General features: G+C 41.7%; 1 protein-coding gene across 2 annotated transcripts in view; it reads right to left on the reverse strand.

The window, feature by feature from the left end:
* The window catches only part of GRIP1 (glutamate receptor interacting protein 1), a 676609-nt gene extending 662002 nt beyond the window's left edge, over positions 1-14607 (reverse strand). For both annotated transcript variants that reach the window (XM_036894904.2, XM_036894901.2), the window contains exon 1: positions 13995-14607. In XM_036894904.2, coding sequence (XP_036750799.1) covers positions 13995-14052 — 58 coding nt within the window. In that variant the 5' untranslated portion in view covers positions 14053-14607. The remainder of the gene's footprint in view (positions 1-13994) is intronic.
* Between the last annotated feature and the right edge of the window lie 6878 nt (positions 14608-21485).

Here is a 21485-nt window from a genome sequence, read left to right on the forward strand (position 1 = left end):
ACTCCATTAGAGCACAGTGAATTGGCTTAGAAAAATTAGGGCAAAATATACTAATCTTCATTTTACTGGCACGTTATTATACACTGATAAAACCAAATGGTTACCTAGGGCCAGAAGGAGGCTGTTGGAAAGATGTTGCCTTCAGTCCTTTTCTAAGAATGAAGAAGGTAAATAATATAGTGTAGCTAAGGAAATACTTGTTTTAAAAAACCACCTTGTCCTTGGCACAACTTCTTCAGAGGCCACTCATAACAAAAACAAAAATTATATTTTCACTTAAAGCAATTACATGATATAATTCAGTGGTATGTCATGGTCTCGGTGGTAATAGGCCCTTCTGGACTAGTACATAGCTTTTGCCTATAGATAGAGAGAAGATAGGCCTATATCTTTCTTATCATGATTTTCCATATCGCCAACTCATTTTGTCTCATTTATTCATTCATTTAACAAATATTAAATATCTACACAGTGCCTTGCACCATAGCAGGCAGGGTGTACGCAACTAAGAAGACTAGGACAGAGCTGCCAACACCACACTCCTGTTTCAGAATAGCAGGTGAAAGAAGTTCACTGTAAAACATTCCTCTATCATTCTTCTGCTTTAAAACATCGACTATATCATCAACAGAGGTATATTTTAGCAGAAAATATCTGTAGCATTAGACATTACAGAGAATTTTTCAAGGGCCAGTCCATGGATTACCAGTGATAGTAGAGATGTTCGTTTCTCATCAGCCATCTGCTTTTCTTGGGGTGAAAGTAGTCCATTTAGGTACCCAATTCTTCTTTAATGCCATAGGGGAGACCAGAAATGCTACAGTACTAAAATTGTTCCCAGTTCTTCTTCCCCTGGAATCAAGATGCTTAAAGCTCAAAAATAAACCTTGAAAGTAATGGCAAACCTACTCTGAACCTAATGTGAACATAACTACCCCATCGTCTGAAAATTATTTATCTTGCTTTCTTAGTAACACTGTCTTACAACCTCAATTCATTCAACAGATATTTACTGAGCATCTGCTATGAGCCAAGCAAGCACTCTTCTCTGTGGAGATACAGCAATCACAAAACCAGTTAAAATCCCTGTCCTTCGGGAGCTTCCATTAACCATAGCCATACACAACATACAAATAAATGTGAAATAAACAGTGTGTCACCTGGTGCTACAGAAAAAAAATCAAAGCAAAGAAAAGAGAGGGAGTGTTGGGGCGGGTGCATTTCAAACAGGGTGGTAAGGGAAGGCCTCACTAAGAAAGTAACACTTATCCAAAGACCTGAAGAAGGTGAGGGAACAAGTCATACAGGCAAAAGAAAGACCAAGTGCAAATAAAGACCCAAGACAGGAGCAAACTGGGCATGTGTAAGGCCAGTGTGACTGGAGGAGAGTAAGTGCCACAGCGAGGACACGAGAAAAGGCTAACTGCATAACGGGGGCTGAGTAATGTCGGGCCTCATACTTGACTTTTACTCTGGGTTGAGATGGGAAGCCATTAAAGTGAGCAGATCTGACATATTTTAAAAGTATCATGCTGGTGTTTCTGCATAAAAGAGCTGTAGAAACAGAGGACAAGGGGACAAACAGAAACCCAGTTAGGAGTATGCAATAATCCAAGTAAAGATGGATGGTGGTGACCTGAACTGAGCTGGACATGGTGGAAACAGGTGACAATGATCAGATTCTAGACATATTCTGAAGGTGAAGTCAATGGGATTATTTTGCTGGGTTGCACAAAGAACTAAGGAGTTGTATTTGTATTAAAAGGTTAAGAAAGTGTTAGCCAAGCTTATTATACTTGTACATGATGCCAGATGAGTCTCAGTCCATTTAAAAGAAAAGCTGGACACTGTTTTAGAGAAATCTTTAATATGTGTTTATATAAATAAATTTTAAATACAGTTTACTTTGGTTGTCTTTACTTATCAAGGACAACAGGTCTTGTATTTGTTTCTCATAAGTAGAGGACCATGACTTAATATTAACTCTTTTCTTTGTCCTTTGGATGGCCTAACCTACATCAACAAAAAAGTTGAACATTTTTAAACTTTTTTTCAAAGATGATAATAACAATTTACTTTATTAATATAAAAATAAAGTCTTACATTTGAACAAAAAAAAAGAAACTCTCTTCTAACTGCCTCTATTTTCTAAGTGAAATGAGAAGCAAAGTCTTTAGCAGAAGGTGAGAGTAGAAGAGGAGGTGTTGAAGATTCGAGAAATGAGACAGTGGGAGGTATCAGTTGTCTAGGAGCGCAGAGGCAAGAATGAAGTGGCCGAGGAAATGTAGCTTGATAACCCGGCAGAGATTAGAGCTTATGAAATTAAAGTGAAACCAGTCAGCTTGACTGAGTGTTTTTCTCCAACCACATTAAACTACACAGGCAAAAACTGGAATAGTACAGAATTGGGTGTAACCAGGTTTTCCAGACGAGTCCTACAAAATGAAACAGATAAGGAAGTTAAGAGTACACCTAAGAAACTGATTACATGTGAAGGGATTTAAGCTGAAAAGAAGGGAAATGAGGACATGAGAGGGGTGTGGCATACTATAAGCGGGTACAGTCAATGGATTGCCAGTCCTAGTGGGATTGGAATGTTACTGGAGTCAGGATAACGTTAGAGATGTAGTGTTAATTTTGAGAAGATGCCCTCAGATGCCACAAAGGAGGGCTGCAGTAATGGGTAATGAGAAGTTTTGGGCAGCAGTTCTCAGATGTGTTGGTCTCGGGATGGCTTCCACATCTGTTCTACTTGCTGTCGCTGTGTAACAAACTACTCCAAAACTTAGCTGCCTTTTAAGAACAATTTAATTATGCTCATAGATTCTGTGGTTTGGGAATTCAGACAGGACCCAGAGAATGGCTTGTATCTATCTATTCCATGATGGTCTGGACCTCAGCTAGGAAGACTCAAAGGCCAGGGTACTCCACAATGAGGGCTGAAACCATCTACTCATTTACTCATGTGTCTGGTGTCTGTGCTGCAAAGGCTGAAGACCAAGATTGCTAGCCAGAATACCTACACATGGCCTCTCCATCCAAACTGGCTTCCTCACAGCATGGCAGCCCAGGGCAAGCAGGAGCAGCAGAGCCACATGGCAGCAGGGCCCCAAACACAAGTGTTGCAGATAACCAGGTGGAAGCTACATTGTCTTTTACATTCCACCCTCAGAAATCACATCACTTTCAGCATACCCTCCTGGTTAAAGCAACCACAGCCTGTCCAGATGCAAAGGAGTAGATACAGAGACTCAATAGAAAAACTGTCAAAAATTTTGAGGGCTGAATTTTAAAACCAGTACATCATCTATTCAGACGGAGTCTGGAATCCAGACACTGAAAGAAAAAATGTGTAGGAACATAGTATGAACAACTGATTGATTTTTCTGTTCTTGCCTGTTAAGGTCTGAATGTTTGTGTCCCCCCAAAACTCACATGTTGGCTATATATACCCCCAATACAGCTGTATTCGGAGATCGGGGCCTCCGAGGAAGTAATTAGGTTAAATAAAGTCATATGGGTGGGGCCCTGATCCTACAGGATCCTTGCCAGAAGAGACAGTACAGAGTTCTCCTGGTGCACTCCACCGCCTCATACACACTCCAAGGAAAGGCCACGTGAGCACACGCCATGAGGAGGCAGCCACTCCAAGCTCAGGGTTCTCACCAGGAACTGACCGTGCTCACACCCTGATCAAGGACTTCCAGCCTCCACAACTGTGGGAAAATTAACTTTTGTTGTTTAAGCCACCCAGTCTGTGATATTTTGTTTTGGAAGCCCAAGCAAACTAACATACTGCCCTCCCTCCTTTCTCAGTATGAGTGGGAGAGGCTGAAAGGGTAGGATTTTTGAGTAAATGTAGTCACTGAACACAGAGCCCAAACCATAATTTTATATGCTATTCTTGAAAAATACAAAACTCCCTTTCATGGGCTCTCATATATATATATATATATATATATATATATATATATATATATGTCTGGAAAATTTTCATTCTACTAAAATCACAGGGGGAAAAAAGTAAAATAGTAACAAAGAAACTAATTTATATTGCCTTGTTCAAGATTTTCATTTAATGAAAATGTGCTCTGGAAAAGTATACATTTAGGAAAAAACATTTGAATTCATCTGAAAAATTGAATTTCGAATACCACTCTCTTTTAGCCAGCAATCCTGACACTTCTGAAGAGGGCAGTGTAGAAATCTTCATGACTACCGAAGTTTGATTTCATGAGGATATTAGTCTTTTTCAACAGAATTTATGAGAATCAGTAATAGGAGAAATAAATAATTGATATCAGAAAAATAGCAAGGAAAAAACTATTATATATCAGAATTAACACATAAATATCTACTGCATTATTATCTGAATGCTTACCTATGTTAGTTTCTACTGTTTTTGTTATTGTTTAATGTATTAACAGATAAAAACTACATTCCTTAACTTTTTCTCAAATGATTAACCATACCTAAAAAGACAAACTCTAGTAATTTATGCTGTCAAGCTCTGTATCAAGTTTTCATATTGCCTACTATATTTGACAACTGTAAAAATACATTAACACTTTGATAGTAAAAATATATATATATTAATTTTAATATCAATTTGTGTAAGAAGTCTTCAGTGTATCTAGTGATCTCTTCTAAAAGCCTTAGTCAAAATACAACAAAACTTTCAAAATATAATACCTGTTAGACAATGCACATTGCAATTACACTACCAATCATGGGAAGAAATATGTCAGTTCTCATGTTCACACATTTGCTGATGAAATATAAGAGGTTCCTAACAAAATGATGAAGTGAGAAAGGTTTGTGTACAAGGTAGACCAGTAGAAGGTACTGGCCAAAATTGTTTCCCTGTTTCAAGCTACATCATTTCAGGGCTGTCTGAGGGTTCTTCTCAATTTTGTTCCTCTCTGACATTAAGATCTTGGGAAAGGTGTCCACCTCATGGTGGAAACAGGTCTCTTGCCCCGTTATCATTCACTCACTCTTCTGACTCCTGTCCCTTCCATTTTTAAGTTTTCAAGTCACTCAAGCCACTCCAGATATCTGGTACCTCAGAGAAAGGAAAAAGAGGGTTTTGAGGGACAGAAAACATAATGTAAGTGTCTGTACCATGAAAGGATGCAAAACTCCTTGGCAAGTGCAAAAGGAGAGGAAAACTGACACCTGTTCAGCTTGAGGACATTAGTGAACATTTCGACCAGTGACCCTTACCACCTAAAATGACGATCCCTTATTTGGCACATGCAGCATTCAGCAATACAGTGGCGATACTAAGACAGGTGGTGCTAAGGGCACCTCCCAAGATCCTATCTTGATTCAGGGAAAACAGCTCAATGTTCTCTGGCTCCCAGGAGGGATACCGAAATGCTGATATGACTGGTACCTAGAGAAGGCCCAGGTTTTGACAAGGTCACAAGCTACAAGGATCTCACAACCAGACACAATGGCAAGGTCTAGGAAGTCCAAATCAGCTGTGATGATGACATTCAAAGACCAAACAGGAACAGTCTCATTTCAGTAGGTACCAGGGCACAATGCCCAGTCACTAAGCATGCCAAGTCCAGAGCAGTGGACACAGTGAGGGTGACACAATGAATAAAATGCCCTTCACCCAAAGCCATAAGGATACTAAGCTTTCCCTTTCACCTTAAGTCTGTCCTGGGGATGACGGAAAGGGGAGCCCCTTGAGAAATGAGAGAAACAACCAGTTTTTAAGCTGAAGATGAATGTGCTCTTAATTGGTTAAGATCAGATGTTTCCATCTTGAGTGAGAATGGGATCTCGAAGGCAAGATGAAAGCAGCTATAGAAGAAATAAATCATATGTATATCTTAAAAGTAGTGTGTATATTTTTACACACACACACCCATCCTTCTGAACCCTTCTCCTCAAGCCCAATTATATAAACATATCCTAAACCAGTGCTATTCAAAGAGTGGTCTGCGGTCAGTCTGAATCAGAAAATTGTTTACTACCTGTCCCGTGGTTAGTTAAGGACTGAAAACAAGGATAGGTGTTTGGAAATTCCAAACACTGCCCCAACATCCAAGTTTGGGATTAATGGGCTCGTAATGGAATAGGGAACAGACAAGTACAGGTGTGGTCAGACTCAGGTGGGGAGGTGCACATGGTGTACTCACTGTGGGATACCACCACATACCAGACTGGGATAAATAGCCCTTTGCCAGGAGTAGTTTAAGAAGCACTCACGTAGATCGGCATGCAGCCTAATATTGCCACCAGCTACAGTGCCAATATTGGGTTTTGTGCTGAGGATCACCATGGCCTAAGAGACTTACGAGAGAGAGGGCTTCATTTGCACACGATGTGTTTGTGCCCAGGAAAGACCAAGTGACAACAGATTGTTAGAACCAAGGTTCCACAGGAAAACAGGTGATGATAGTACCTTCCAAGACAGCAAGACACAGCACTGATTTCCTTAGTACCAAGTGCCAAATTCACACTGCAAAAGGAAATTGAGTTTCAGGCAAACAAGATCAAATCACATGGAATAAATGTTGTTAATTTTAAAGTTATTGATTTTTTGGTAGTTTTGTGTGTATTTCATTTGTAAAAGTCAGTTTGGCTTTGCAGTTGTATGAGAACTATAAGCATCAATTTACACCTAGTTTTATGTTGGTACATATTTAAGAAGTATAATAAAAATAAATAAGATTAGCAGTAGAGATCTGCAAGAATTTTTTCTCCCTGAAAAAGATTACATACATGATTTCAATTTGAGAAGTATTGGTCTTTCGGATATTGGGTTGAGGTCAGAAGCCTGGACTGAGAAGCAGCAGAAACTGATCCACTTAGCATCTGAGCTGAGCTGGACTCTCCCAAGCCCAGATAGAAAAGAGGTTGCCCTGACTGTGGAGCATCTCTTGAGTTATTTTGTTATAAATAGGATCCTTGTAACTTTATTGCATCACTTGAGTTATTTTGTTATAAATAGGATCCTAAGGGGGAAACCTCATCACATATTTGAACTTCATTTTGGAAGACTAAAAATTAAGATGTTTTAAATGAAAATTTCCAGTTTATGAAACAGAAGTTATACAAATAATGCTTCCATCCAGAAATGGCCAGCTAATAGAAAAATGGACTTTAAGAATCTCAGTCTTTCAATAACTTCTCCCCTTTATAATGTAGCAATGTAACAATAAGAGCTTTCACCCCATAACATAACCCCAGGGGGTCATTATGCAAGAATCACACTTTACAGATGAGAAAATGCAGGTTTAGCGGGGCAGGCCAAATAATCAGGATCATGGCTAAGAGGATTTTACTCCTGGTCTTCTAATTTTGAGTCCAGTATAAGAAGTGTTTTCAAACCTTATTTACAGAGCATTTAGTTGTTTTCAAACAATAATGATAAAAGCCTCACCTAATTGTATTACTAGGGAAGACATTTCCATAAAATAGTAACTACCACTTTTATCTCTTTCAATTTAAAATAAAATTTATCTCTTTCACTTTAAAACTCCAAATTAGTTTTAGAAGATAAATGCACAGGATAATAATTATTTTTCCTTTAAGATTAGATACTATATGAATTTTATATAATGAAAAGAAAAACTAGTTAGTATTAAGCTATCATCACGACCCAGCATGGTACACACTCACTTTGGTGGTCCTCTATTTTTACATTATTCTACCTGATCAGGTTTATACTTTTCCCCTACATAGACTTAGGGAAGAGGGGGTAAAGAAAGGCAATATGTGGTGCAAATCATGCCAGGCTGTGTCAAGGCATGGAGTTTCATGGCACAGCTCTGATTCTCATCACTACTCAATCCAGAGTCCTACACTCTCCATGTTTCCCACACTCACCAGGTCCTCCTCAGCATCTCTACAGGGCCTGGAACAGGATGGTAGCTGCCTACCTGACCCCACTCCTCCAGTACCTTCTTTTCTCCAAGCAGCCAATTGACCTTTGTAAGATGAAAATCTGATTTCTTAGCTGTTCTGCTGGAAGTCCTTCAATTAATTCATTGCCTGATGGATACAATCTGAGCTCTCCAATCTGGTGCACAAAGGCCCTCCAAATCTGATCCTCTCTAGTCTCATCTTCCTCCACCCAGTTTCCCAACCTTATGGGGAAATGCATATTCATATTCTATATTCCATATGCATGATCATATTCTACTCTTTATCCCTTAAGAAACCAAAAGTGGTCCTGGAATATTCTGTTCTACAGTGCTTTAGAACACACCGTGCCTCTTGCCTTAAATATCTATCTTCAATGGCCTCCCAACCTTCTAAGCTCCTCCCCTTCCTTCTAAGCTCCTCTTCTTCCTTTTTCATTCCTGTCTTTCAAGTCCTTTAACATTTCCTCTGTGCCACCTCCTCTCAGAACTGTCCTCAGAAGCTCCCTTCTTCCCACCCACCCTCAGCACACTCAACCCCTCTTCTCTGCTTCCTCAGCACTAATCTATACAGGCAAAGAGAGGCTGTATTGAGTTATCTGTCACATCCATTATCCATAACTATACATAATAATCTTGAAAATGAGAACCATGATTTTCTCATCCCCAGCACCCACCATGGCATTTAGCACTCAGTGTTTACTAAACAAACTGTGGACTTGAGAGTTTCTGTATCTCCATGAGAAAGTCAGGCTAGAATATATCGATGACCTTGGCCTCATAAAGTCCTGTGTTTCAGTATAGCTTTTCACAAAACACTAGGTTATTTTTTACCAGTTAATGAAGTTCTTAAAGAATAAAAACTTACCATTTCATCATCAGGATACCTTGAGGTGTTAAGTTTACAGATCTCTACCAAGATATCATAAAAATAATGACAGTTGACATTGCTGATCCCTAAACTATACGCAAAGTTCTGTCATAAATTCACACACAATGGTTAATTTCATTTACTCCTCCCGTGAGGTAGATGTTACTTGTCCTCCTCTTAAAGAAGAGAATACATGGGTTTTGAGAACTTAAAAGACCACAGAGCTAGGAAGTGCTGAAGTATATTTAAACTCACTGCTGTCTGACTTCAAATATCTTCTTCCACCACTATGCTGGGTTGGGGCTAAGGAATCTATCTAGGATACTAGCCATGTGTGCACACTCTATACAGCACCTGATTTGCTGCTTAAAGTTTAATCACTGGTGAAATGAAAGGCAGTAAGCAGTGCATTTTAATTGGCAGACAGATTTAAAGAACGTTAACTTTCCCATAAAACTGACGGCACCGTTTGGCCACTGACGTGCCTAAACAAGCAGGCTTCTTGAATAAGGAAATTTGTATCAAAAGATATCTATATTTATATTTTGGAAACCTTTGAGTTTAAGAAGAAATATATTAATAAAAGATAAAACCAGCCCAGGTTTTTCATTTGCATTTGAACAGCATCCATTACATGTGTTACTTTGTATTACAATTACCTTTGTATTTTGTATTACTAAACTACTCCTATAATTAAACTGAAAACTGATCAAACCCTAAATGCCTCAAAGCATCAGCCATCATACAACACTTAATATAACAGTTTTAAAACCTGTGATATTCAATTCTCAAAATCCTTTACCAATTTAAGTTGATACTGTTCTTCATGAAATAAACCAATCAGGTTGCTACAGAAGAAAGCATTATCTGACATCCCTCCATTTGGCCACTGAGCCTTCTGATAGCTGGCCTGAGAGTTCAGATGGATGCCTATAATCAAATAAAATGTTGGCAAAAGAGCAAATGCACACTGGCTCTACCAGTACAGGAGTTTACCAGTTCATCACAGCCAGGAAGAAATACAGCAAATACTCTTTGAAAAGAAGTTAAAACTATGTAATTATGTCAATTCTTTGGAGAAAAAGCCATTCACTTAAACAAGTTAAAGTCTAGTTAAATAATTCTACCTAAAAATATGCTGACATTTCAATACTTGTTGTTAGAGTTAATAAACCTATCTAACAAAATCAGTTTGTCAAAAGCCCAAAATATACTTTGGAGGCTTTCTCCAGTATATTTAACTAAAGAAACTCTTCTGATGAATTCTTAATGAAAGACTTGATGGCAGTTTATTAAATTCTGTTAAAAAAAAACCCATAAGATGTTATAATGTTCATATAATGCTAAAAACCTCATCTCAGGCAATGTCCCAACTTCTTTTTTGAATTATCTCTCTAGAAACTGATGCACTAAATCTTGACTTTTTAACTTTAGGCATTTTTTTTTCATTCTCTGAGCATCAGTTTCTTCATCTGTCAGAGGTTACAGGCATGTGGTGAGGACCCTACCAAATAATGCATATGAGATGTCAAACACTGTGACCAGCACACAGGAGACTCTCCACGCATTCAGTACTCCCTGGTCAAAATTCAAATTTCAAATTGGACTTTTTGTTAAGGAGGTTGTGTAAGGTAGGGTCCCCAGAACTCCTTGAAGTATGGAAAATGAAACAGACCAAAGATGCAATAAAGGCCCACTATTTAAGCTCCCCATGCTTTCTCAGAGATACTTTATAAAAGTTCATTCTTTAGAGAGATCCAAATATTCTCATTCTACAAAACAGAAGCAAAACCCCAGATGCCACAGTTTCTACAGAAGTCCAAAGGGAAGTTTTCAAGTTCATGTATAGACCTCCAAAATTATAAGAGGACTAAAAAGGCAAGGGGGAGGGAAATATACAAAATACATACATTTTCCCTTGGTGAATACATATATTTATACACACACACACACACACACACACACACACACACACACACATATGGACATTTACTAACCAATACCACAGGAATCAGAAGGAACACTACAAGGCAAAATAAATTCATCATTAATTACTGAAGCATCTATTTCTTTAACCCTGAGATTTTCCTTAACAACTATATTCCTATCACACATGATCAGTAGATTAAAACAACTAATAAATCACTTAATTTAATTTCATTGGAAGGGATATTAAATAGAAGAACTTTCAGAATCATTTCTCTTCTCTAACATTTACCCAAAAGTGTATTAGATGGCTTCTAAATGGACTGAGTTTATCAGCTCAGGCAGAAAATCAGGGGGAGGACAGAGAAATATGTTCTGAATTTTAATAGTATGTCACCATACACAGGTGAATCTTAGCATGCCACTTTGGAAATGACTGCATTTACTCCAACACCCGTATGTTACAGTTTCTCTGCTCCACATGGCATGCAGTAGCAATAGTTCACTCAGTATCATCTCAACTGTGACCTTCAAGATGAACCCAAGGTATGAATGGTGTGTAAGTATGGCATGAAATTATATAGACTGGCCAAAGCTCTCTTTGTATGTGACAATATCAAGAAGGCAAGTTCTCTAAATCTTTGAGTTGGGATTAGCATTTTTTAAAAAGAATAATGTTAAGAAATGTAAGAAATACTTGTTCAAATATGTGGCCATTAAAGAAACTAGCAACCTGTCTTAATTTGCACTGTTTCAGTTCACTAAACAAAATCTCCATGTAAAAATGTTATGCTAGGGTAGTCTCCCTAATGGGTTTTAGAAATGTTTAAATGTAAATTGGAGTTGGGGGGAGAGGTGGAAAGAGTAATTATTACAGCAGCACACCCAACCTTAGCATTTAATGGAAATGAATTGGGAATTCACATTTTTGTCAGTGTTATCCCCAGACAAAATTTAAAATGTATTTGTTCCCTCCATGTTCCATGTTTCCCAGACCAACCTGACAGTTCAATATTTGTCTATTTTTAACAGGAACCTAACACTATTTGAGTCAGAAAAACTCTAAATTCCAAGGGAAAAAGAAAACTAAATACAATCTGATTTCAAATACAAATAGAAAACATTGCTTAGTACTTTGTAATAAAATTCTTCCAAAAGGATAAGCCAACCTCAAACAGTGTGTTGACATATGCATTAAAAATCATGCGGGTAGCTGTTAATTTACATATATGTACACACACACAAATTGAAACACAAATTCTGGGTAGATTTTAAAAGAAACAATGCATTCCTAATGAAGCAGGACCTCAAAAAGAAATGCCACAACCAAACAGAAACAATACTAATTAGAAAGCATTGCAGAATACAAGTAAGAAGTAAGAAGACTTTAAAGTGAGCACAGACACCAAGGCACATTCCCTGTTTTTTCCTGCTGGAGAAGATAAGGCGCAAAGCCCAACTTCTGATTCAGATTTTCACGTTCTAGAGGAAATTCAGTCTTACCTCCACTAAGCAGATTAGGCGATCATCTTCGAGAGTTACCATACATTTCTAAGAGCCATACCAGTACATCTTGTCACAATCCAAAAATCTACCCATTTTAGCATTGATAAAACTCTCTGCAGCACTGCAATGCTTTTCTATTAGCAAATGGATATATTTAACATCAAGTACCTTGTGACTTTCAGTTGACAGACACTCCCTCCTTGACAGAATGCTTTTATTTGGTGCTTTTACCTGGTTATAAATTATTGGTACCACTATTTGCAACTTTTAAGATATTATTTACTAAAGGCAAAAGCAGAAGCATGTCTAAGGCAAGGGTGCCTTTTGAGTGGGTAAACGTCAGGTCATCGGCCATAAAAAGGGCTGGAAAATGAATGCACATATCTAATAAGGAGGTGGTTAAAAAGGGGTGAATTCCCTGAGTCATTAAGCAAGATATAAACCAAAGACAGGTTGTGCCACCTAGAGAAAAACTGGAAATCGCACATTGACTCTTCAGTACTAAAGCATTATTTCAACAGCCTGAAACTTTTGGCTTGCCCAATAACCAAGCCACCCTCCCGTTATCAACTCTTCAAGCTAATGGATTAAGTTCCCCTGACAACTCTGCTTTCTCTACACACCAGATTGGCCTCCTCCTGCTTTCCTCACCCACCCACTCACGCAGCAGCATTTAACCTCGGCAAAGACTGTTGCCACAGCCCTTGCGGACCCAGCCTCCTGAAACCCATCCAATTCTAAAGCATTTTCCTAGAAGCCAGGGCAGCCTACGATGGGAGGGACAGGGGGATAAACCCCGGTGCATCTTGTCAGCCAGAGTCCCTCTGGATTCTAGCAGAGCCACGGCGCACACCCCTCTAACCCCGTGGGGCCTGTATAGGAAATTCTGGTGCACTCAGTACATCATATCCAGGTTACCGAGCTGAACTCCTTGGCCAGCCTCTGCACAATCCAAACAGTAGGAAATGACCTCAACACAATCATGCCTTTAAGGTGCAAAGGGCCTTCAACTTTCCTCTCTGCAAGTCACTTGAAAGCAGCGTGCCCAGCGCACTGGTCAAGCTGAAGCCCAAGAGGTCTGCAAGCAACCTGGCATGGAGAGCCTCCTTTTACAAAGAAAACAGACAGTAATTATTAAAAGTCCGCAGTCCTGCGGTACGAACTTGACAGCGGGAACTGCGCTAAGGGCATAACTCACCCCCGCGGCATCACTCCCAGCCCCAGACCCTCAGCCTAAGGACAGCCTTTCTCCCTCCCACCCCCCTCTGAAAACCTGCAGCGGCGCCCGCTTCCCACCCCCACGCTCTTGCTCCTCCACCGTCTCACTCAATCTCCAGCAACTTTGGGCTTGGCAGGACCGTCGAAGCCCAGCCAGAGGCAGGGACACCGCGAAGGCGGCCGCGGGAGGACGAAAGTTTGAAAAGTCACTTAAAGCACTGCAGGACACCCCCACACCGTTCCCCCAGCACCCACCCCACAGACAGCCACTCTGGGCTCCACGTGCACAGGGGGCCGCGAGCAGCTCGAGTTCCCCTGCGTCCTCTCCAGAAAAATCTTTCCCCAAGCGAAAAGTTCCCTGCTGCAGGACCCTCCCTCTAGCCCCTGCTGCCCCAACCTTCCCCAGCAAAGGAAACCGGAGTTCGCAGACGCCGCCGGGATTCGCCCGCGGCCCGGGAGGGCGAGGCGCCCCTCCCCCGTCGGCCCGGGCCCGGCAGGGGGAGCAGCGGGGGGCGGAGGAGGAGGCACCGGGGGCGGCCCCGCGCCCGGACCCCAGCTCCCTGCCTCCCCCGCCCGGTCGCCTCGCTCACCTCTCTCCTGCTCCTCCGCCTGTAAGCAGATGGGGATATTCTTCTTCCAGCCCGGCATGGTGCTGCTCCCCGCGCCGGCTCGCTGCCTGCTGCTCGCTGCTCGCTCTGGCTCGCTCGCTCCCTCTCCGGGGCTCGCCCTCCCCCGGGCCGCCGCGCGCTCGGGGCTGCTCAGCGGGGCCGGGGCGCCGAGGCGGCTCCCCGGCACATCGAGGCGGCGCCGGCGGCCCGCGCTCGCCTCAAACTCGCCGGCGGCTCCGGGTGGCGGCGACCGGGCCGGGCTGGAGGGGCTGCAGCAGCGGGCGCCGCGGTCTGGACCGGAGGCCGGGCCGGGCCGGGCCGGGGGCGGGGGGCGCGCGCAGGCCGAGAGCCGCAGACTGCGGAGCCCCGGGAGGTGGGCGCGGCGGGGGAGTGCCCTCGCGCCGCCGCCTCTCTCCCCTCCTCCTCCTTCCCCTTCCTTGTCTCTCCGCCGCCAGCAGGTGGGACTCGGAGCCGCCGCCGCCGCCGCCGCCGCCGCACAAAGCTCTGCCGGCGGCAGGACTGAGGCTGCGGGCTCCCTGGGCGCCTCTCGGCGGAGCCTCTCGAGACGCGAGCGAGGCTGGGCGGGCACGGAGGGGGCGCGCGCTCACACCCTCCCGCCCCGGTGGCCGGCCTGCGAGGCGCGCGGCCCGCCAGGTACGGAGCCTGGCGCCGAGCCGGGTGCGGAGCCCGCGCCGCTCCCTCAGCCGCCACTCCTCCTCCCCAAACCCCGGCCGGCGGCTCCGGCGGCTCCGGCGGCGACCTCCTGAAGTAGGGGGCAGTGTCCTTCCCTCTAGTCCCTCCTCCTCGCCGCTCTCCCCCCGCCCCGGCTGTCGCCCCCTCCCCCGAGTGGACACTTCGCAGCCACGGATTCGCTAACTTCGCCCTGAACTAGGGAAATAGCAACTTTCGGGATGGCCAGCGCGGGTTCCAGGAATAGGTCTAATGGTGGCGTGGGAAGGGCGTGAGCCGAGAACCTCTTTTGTTTTAAATGAAGCAAGGAGACCTTGGCTGAGTGAATATTTAATCGCTGTCTTCAAGTGTTAAGAAGGGTTTTATGGTCAGGGTTTATAATTAGTTTCTTCCCCTTGTCATAGGCTTGCAGAACATAGGGAGAAGAATGACAAGGGGAGGGGGTCGCGGGCAGCATTACTGGAGAGCCTAGAAGATTCTGCCCCGACACTGGGCTGGGGGGTGGGGGGCGCTTGCTTGTGATTTTAAAAGAGTAATGCGAGGAAGGGCACCCCACAGTCTTCCAGATCACACTCGGCTGCTGTCCGCCCTGCGGGGCTGTGACATCCATCTCCCTCGTCTCAGGGCCTGGCTAGATGATACCTACGTCTTCACCTCCTGCGTGTTTGATGTGGGCTGAAGAATTTCGGACCCCTGAGGCTATTAACTGCTCGTCGCTAGTTGTACTGTACTGTTATGACTCTCTGTTTTGCAGTTTATTTGGCCTCTGAAGGTACTGCAATTTGCTCTCCCAAACTGCAGACGGCTCTTGCCAGCCTTCTTTTTTTCTCTTCTCTTGGAAACATAGTAATACAGCCAGAGAAATGTAATAACTACAAAAGACAGGTAGAATCTTTTTTCCCTGCCATTGCCGCAGCAGTCTTATCACACTGGGATGTTGGCTCCTGCCCCTGCCCCTGCCCCCCGGTTGGGAGGTTGTCTGTCATTGCAGAACTGCCCAGCTGCCAAAGACAAGTGGCTGTCTCTCCTAAGCAAAGGAGAGGCCCAGGCCCAGAAGCTTCAGGCTACAGGAATTGCAGGACTAAAAGGAAGAACCAAACCATTCTAGAGAGTTATCAATAGAAATCTGGCTTGAGCTGCTCAAATCCTCTTTCTAGACTCTTTGAGAAGTAAAATTCAGAAAATCAAAATGAATGTCACACCTGTCACCCTTAAATGGTCCACCTTCCATCCTGAAATGAACAAGATTCCTTGGGTACTGCTGTCTTGATCTTGTTTCAAGATCTAGTCCTACCAATTTTATGTGGAGAAAGGAGCTTGTCATCAATTCCCCCAGAGGGACAGGGCAAACCCAGCCATAAGCAGGATAGCTGGTATATGTAGGCAAAGATCTAGGTTTGACAACATAGAAATAAATAACTGCAATATTAGCCCTGCTAGCTTTTTGTTTGAATAGCTCATATACACCGTTTTGTACATATGTGGTTGTTCTAAGAAGCATAATTCTAGAAGACCTAAGCAGTAAGTTATAGACTGAACTTTACTCTTATAGTTACAATGCAATCTGTGGTTCAGTTGTCCTGCCAAGATAAGTGGCAGATTATAGCCTATAGGGAGTTCTAGCTCACAACTGTTAACATAACAGTACTTAACAAAACTCCTAGTATGTTTTAGGGTCTGAGCTAAAAACTAGAGATACTAGAAGAAAATTACAGTTTAGTAGTGGAAGATCAAATTAATACATTCTCCTGTGTGTTAGGGTCAGATATTACTTTACAGATCATACAACTGAGACTGGTAAAGAAACTCTTAAGGATAGATTCATATCTGTCCCACCTTAAACTACTTTTTGTCTCAATACTTGATCACCAATATCCAACAGCTGTTATCTTCCTTTGTACATCTAAGTCATCAATTAGCTCTAAGTTCTATGAGAGGCAAATGTGGCTTATCTCATTGCATCTCCTGATACAGAAACAGTAAGCATGCAGTCAGTGATGGTTGACAGTGATGGCATTAAACCACACTTGGGTTACCTGCTGCACATCACCCCAGGGTAATAGGCCCTTGAGGAATCCTTTTCATGACACCAAGAGATCACTTGATAATATCAAGCCAGAAAAAAACAAAGAACTAAATCATTTAAAACTTAGTCTAACATACTGGGTTCCTTTGTCATGTCATACTCAAAGCATTCTCTCAAAATCTATTCCATGGAAATTGCAGTGCCATTGGGACCTTCATGAGAAAGATACCTACCAGCCAGCAGGATGTATGATATATTGCTTTTCTCCTTACTAAATTTGAAAACCTGTGCCCATTAAAGACATCCAACTGCAATGTCTGTTTCTAGACATATTAAGAATTTGTGCTTCTTGCTTATATCTAAATTCTTGCAAGTTGTACAGGTTGAATTTCTTTACAGTTTGAGTTTACAGAATTTAAAGTTTAATTTAAACTAATTGTTTCACCTTAACTAGTATGCACAGTTGATTGCACAAGCCATAGAGCATATTCCTAAACGAGGCCTCACTTGATCCACTTTTTTATTTACAATTTTTGAAATTAAGTGAAGAGATGTGCTCTCTTTCTACTAGTGCCTCCCTCACCTGGTAGAAAAGGGGAAAAACCTATAAACTAAAAGCTTTAATTTTACCATTTGATCACCTTTTCAAGCTTATGTAGAAATACTCAGTCCATTAAAGAGCTGAAAATGTGTGTGATAGAATGAGCAGCTTTCCCTTCATTTCCTTTGTACTCTGACAACTGAGCTTCCAGTCCTCTGGGCCTTCACTCTAACAGAGTGTTATGACTTCTTGGGACTGAATTTCATGAGTTTGAGGACTCCCCCAGGAGATGTAAAATCCCAGCTGTTATTTTGGATTTGCTCCAGGGCCTAAAAACATTCACAATGTATTTTTTTTAATCGTGCATTGACTTTTATGAACACACACACTGCATACTAAGCAGCCACCTGAACGTTTCAACACTGCTACCAGAAAACAACCCTTATTTTCTATTGCACGTAGTGAATTTGAAAACTCTTTTAACACCTGATATGCCCTCCTAGTGGGCACCCATGGATTCTTTTAGATGTTGCTAACTCACTTTTAGCTTCAAAACCCTCTCTGAACATTTAAAATGAAACGAGAAGCCTCCTTGAATAGTTTTTCTTTTGGGGGAAAAAATAAAGACAGCAGAAAGAAAACAAAATGGATCCAAGTGTTTTTAACTTTAAAATTGTCAGGAGAAGGTAACTGGGGATAGGGGAAACATGGGAAAAGCAGCTCTAACATGAATAATTTAAGTAAGGCATGTGTGAAAGCAGAAAGTTCACCTAAGAAAAATACTGGAATGTGTTTTAAAATGACAGTAGTGAGCACAGTGGCTGGAGTCAGAGAGATAACTATGGCTAATTTTATGTGTCAATCTGACTTAGGCTGTGGGGTGCTCAGATATTTAGTCAAACATTGTTCTGGGTCCTCCTGGGAAGATGTTTTTGGATGAGGTTAACATTTAAATCAGCACACTGAGTAAAGCAGACGGCCCTCCCTAATATGGTGATACTCATCCCTTCAGTTGAAGGCCTGGATAGAACAGAAAGGCGGACTCTCCTCTGAGTAAGAGAGAATTCCTCTTGCCCCACTGCCTTTGAACCAGGACATCAGCTCTTTCCTGCCTTTGGACTCAAACTGAAATAACACTTCTTCCAAGACCTCAAGCCTTTGGATGGGAACTGCACCACTGGTTCTCCTGGTTCTCTGGCCTTTGAACTTGGACTGGAACTTCACCCTCATCCCTCCTGGGTCACCAGCATACTGACTACAGATCTTGGGCTTGTCAGCCTCCATAACCACATGAGCCACTTCATTAGAGTAAATCTCTTTCTGTCCCTCTACACACACACACACACACACACACACACACACTGTTGGTTGTAGTCCTCTGGGGAAACTATTTTAGAGACTTGTGTTCAAATCCAACCTCTACCGTATATTTACTCTGCAACTCTAGGCAGTTTATTTAACCTGTGCTCCTCCATTTTGAAATGTAAATACCTATGTGTAATGTACCTATAGGAAATGTAATCCCTATGTGGCAATATTATGGTGAGAATTAAATGAGTTAATATAGGTAAGACAGTATAGCACGTGACATAGTTATTTATAGCTGGAAAAAATATTAATGCATTGGTTAAAAATAAGTTATGCAGAGCAGAGCAAACTCTTTGGGTTCATGGACTGGGCTCCAAAAACTATAAGCACCCCCTAGAATTGTATGCAAAATTTTGTACGTATGTTTATGATTCCTCCCACTACCTCACACACACACACACACACACACAAGCATGTATAAATGCTTGGGAATACAAGAAAATCTACAGTTTTTGCCAGGTTCTCAAAGGAATTCCTAATCCAAAAAGAGAAAAGTCTCTCATAAGAATAAGAAAAAGAGTCCATAATTACATAATTGACTTTTGGTTCTGGTAAATAAAAGAAAGTGCTAAACCAAAATAGATTTACCCTCCCCAATTAGCTTCCAGAGTACTGACACTCAAACTCTCCATTTTCCCTTTGCATTCAAACTTTTCACAAATTCATCTATATTGCTGTCACCCAAGTTTTCAACTCTGATTCACCCCTTAAACTAACTACAATTTCTCCCTGCAAAAGGCATTATCATCATTTAGGCCCCTGGGGTGAAAAGCCTAAGTAACATTTTGACTCATTCCCAAATCCCCAGTTGGTCCCCAAGTTCTTTTAACTCTACCTTTGAAATAATTCTGGAATCTCTCTCCTTCCTTTCCATGAACAGTGCCCTGATTCGCTCTCTCACCTGGACAATACCCACAGCCTCTTCTGGGGTTACTCCTTCAGCCTCTCTTTACTCCAAGCCACACTTCCTCCGACCATGCAGCTTCCCTCCTAGTAAAATGACAAGTTTTCATTCTGCTGTCCTAAATCTTCCCACAAGTCCTCACAACTGTGTCATTTTGTCTTCGGCCACAACTGCTCCCCATTCCATCCCTCCTACCTTCCTTCTTTCCTTGAACTGCCCCAATACCTCCAAGCCCCCTCTAACTTGCATTACTTCTATTTGCTAAACATACCACATGCTTCCAAGCTTTTATATCTTTGCTCATTAGAACTAAAATGGTTTGAGAACCTGAGGCTAAGTGAAGTTGCCTTACAACTGATATGTACCAGAGTCAGAGTTTGAACCCAGGGGTGTTTGGCTGTAGAGTTTATCTTTCCACCCCACATCAAACCATCCATTGTCATTTCTACCCAAAACAATGTTGTTTTTCTTTCAAGACCCATTCTTATTCTACCTCTCCTCTGGATCTTGATTTTTCTTGCCACCCCCAGCCCCCTGCACTATAGTACCTTCTTGTGTGTAGTATTTTGTTGCAGCTTACATGTAAGTGATCTCTCCTACTATACTCTAAGCTTTTATAGGGAAGTATGTATTAAACAAGCAATTCTGAAGTAAAATAGTCCAGTACAATAGTCTAGATCCCATCTGCAGGATCCTGGGCAATTACTTGCTTCTCAAGTAATTCACTAGTTGATAGTGAATTGATGAGGTTTGCACTTTCTATATATGGAGAGTGAAAATCACTAGTTAGAATAACACTCTGTGACCAGTCTTTGTTAACTTATCTATAAACTAGCGTTGATAACAAAACCAGTCTCATATCATTGTTGGATGTATTAAATGAGCTAGAGCATGTCAAGCATTTAGACCTGCCTGGTACACAGGGAGAATCCAATACATTTTATGTATGATTGTTGTAAGGCCAGGAATGGGTCTCAGGCTTCTTGGTATGCCACAGACATCCAGCACTGCTTGCTGAAAGGATTACTGTTAGGAATAGTTCTCATTTCCTAAATAAAGCTCCACTGATTATGGAAGACCTGGCCCATAAATGTTGCTAGTGATAGAAATTTCACTTATATGAACAAGGCTTGACAGTATTTCTAAAAGAAACCATTCAGATGAGAAAGGAGAGTGATGATGACGATGACAATGATGATTCTGAACAGGAGCAAGAACAACTAACTGAACAGACAACTAGACATAAACAGGCATCTCACCAAGAAAATTGAATAGATAGTTCTTACCTTCATGCCAAAAAGCTTCTAATAATGAATTCAGGTTCCATTCCTTGAGTATCTAAAAAATTAGAGCAATGAAGTGATTAAGGAAACTGACTTCAGAGGGAAAATTAAGCTACATCTACTATAGATTGGCGAAGCAATGACCAAGAGCTTTCTTGGTTGAAATTCATAGGATCGGTAAGGAAGTAAAAAGGCAAAGGAATTATTTATCATGTTGACAGGTGATACATAAATATAAAGGAAGATACAGACAGAAAGGTAGACTGGTCAAGAGGCAAGACTTAACTTGTACATACTGTTGGTGGAGAGTGAAAATCACTAGTTAGAATAACACTCTGTGACCACAGATTCTACTGGTTAGTGTACAGACTGATAAAATCATTTTGGAAAGCAACGGCAATATATAGAAAGTGCAAACCTCCTATCATTTTACCCACTCATGCTATTTTTGGAACTCTCTCTTAAGGAAATTTTCAAAGATGTATGCAAAGGTTTATGCTCAACGATGTTTATTGCTCTTTACCTACAATGGCAAAAAATTGGAAAGGTACTAAATGTATTAGGGAATTATTTATATAAATTAAACTGTTGTAAAAACCCTTAAATATCATGAATTTAAAACACAGCAGTAATTCTCATGCCATAATGTTCAGCAAAAAAG

Source organism: Manis pentadactyla, chromosome 10 (assembly GCF_030020395.1).
Source record: "Manis pentadactyla isolate mManPen7 chromosome 10, mManPen7.hap1, whole genome shotgun sequence".
Lineage (NCBI taxonomy): Eukaryota > Metazoa > Chordata > Mammalia > Pholidota > Manidae > Manis > Manis pentadactyla.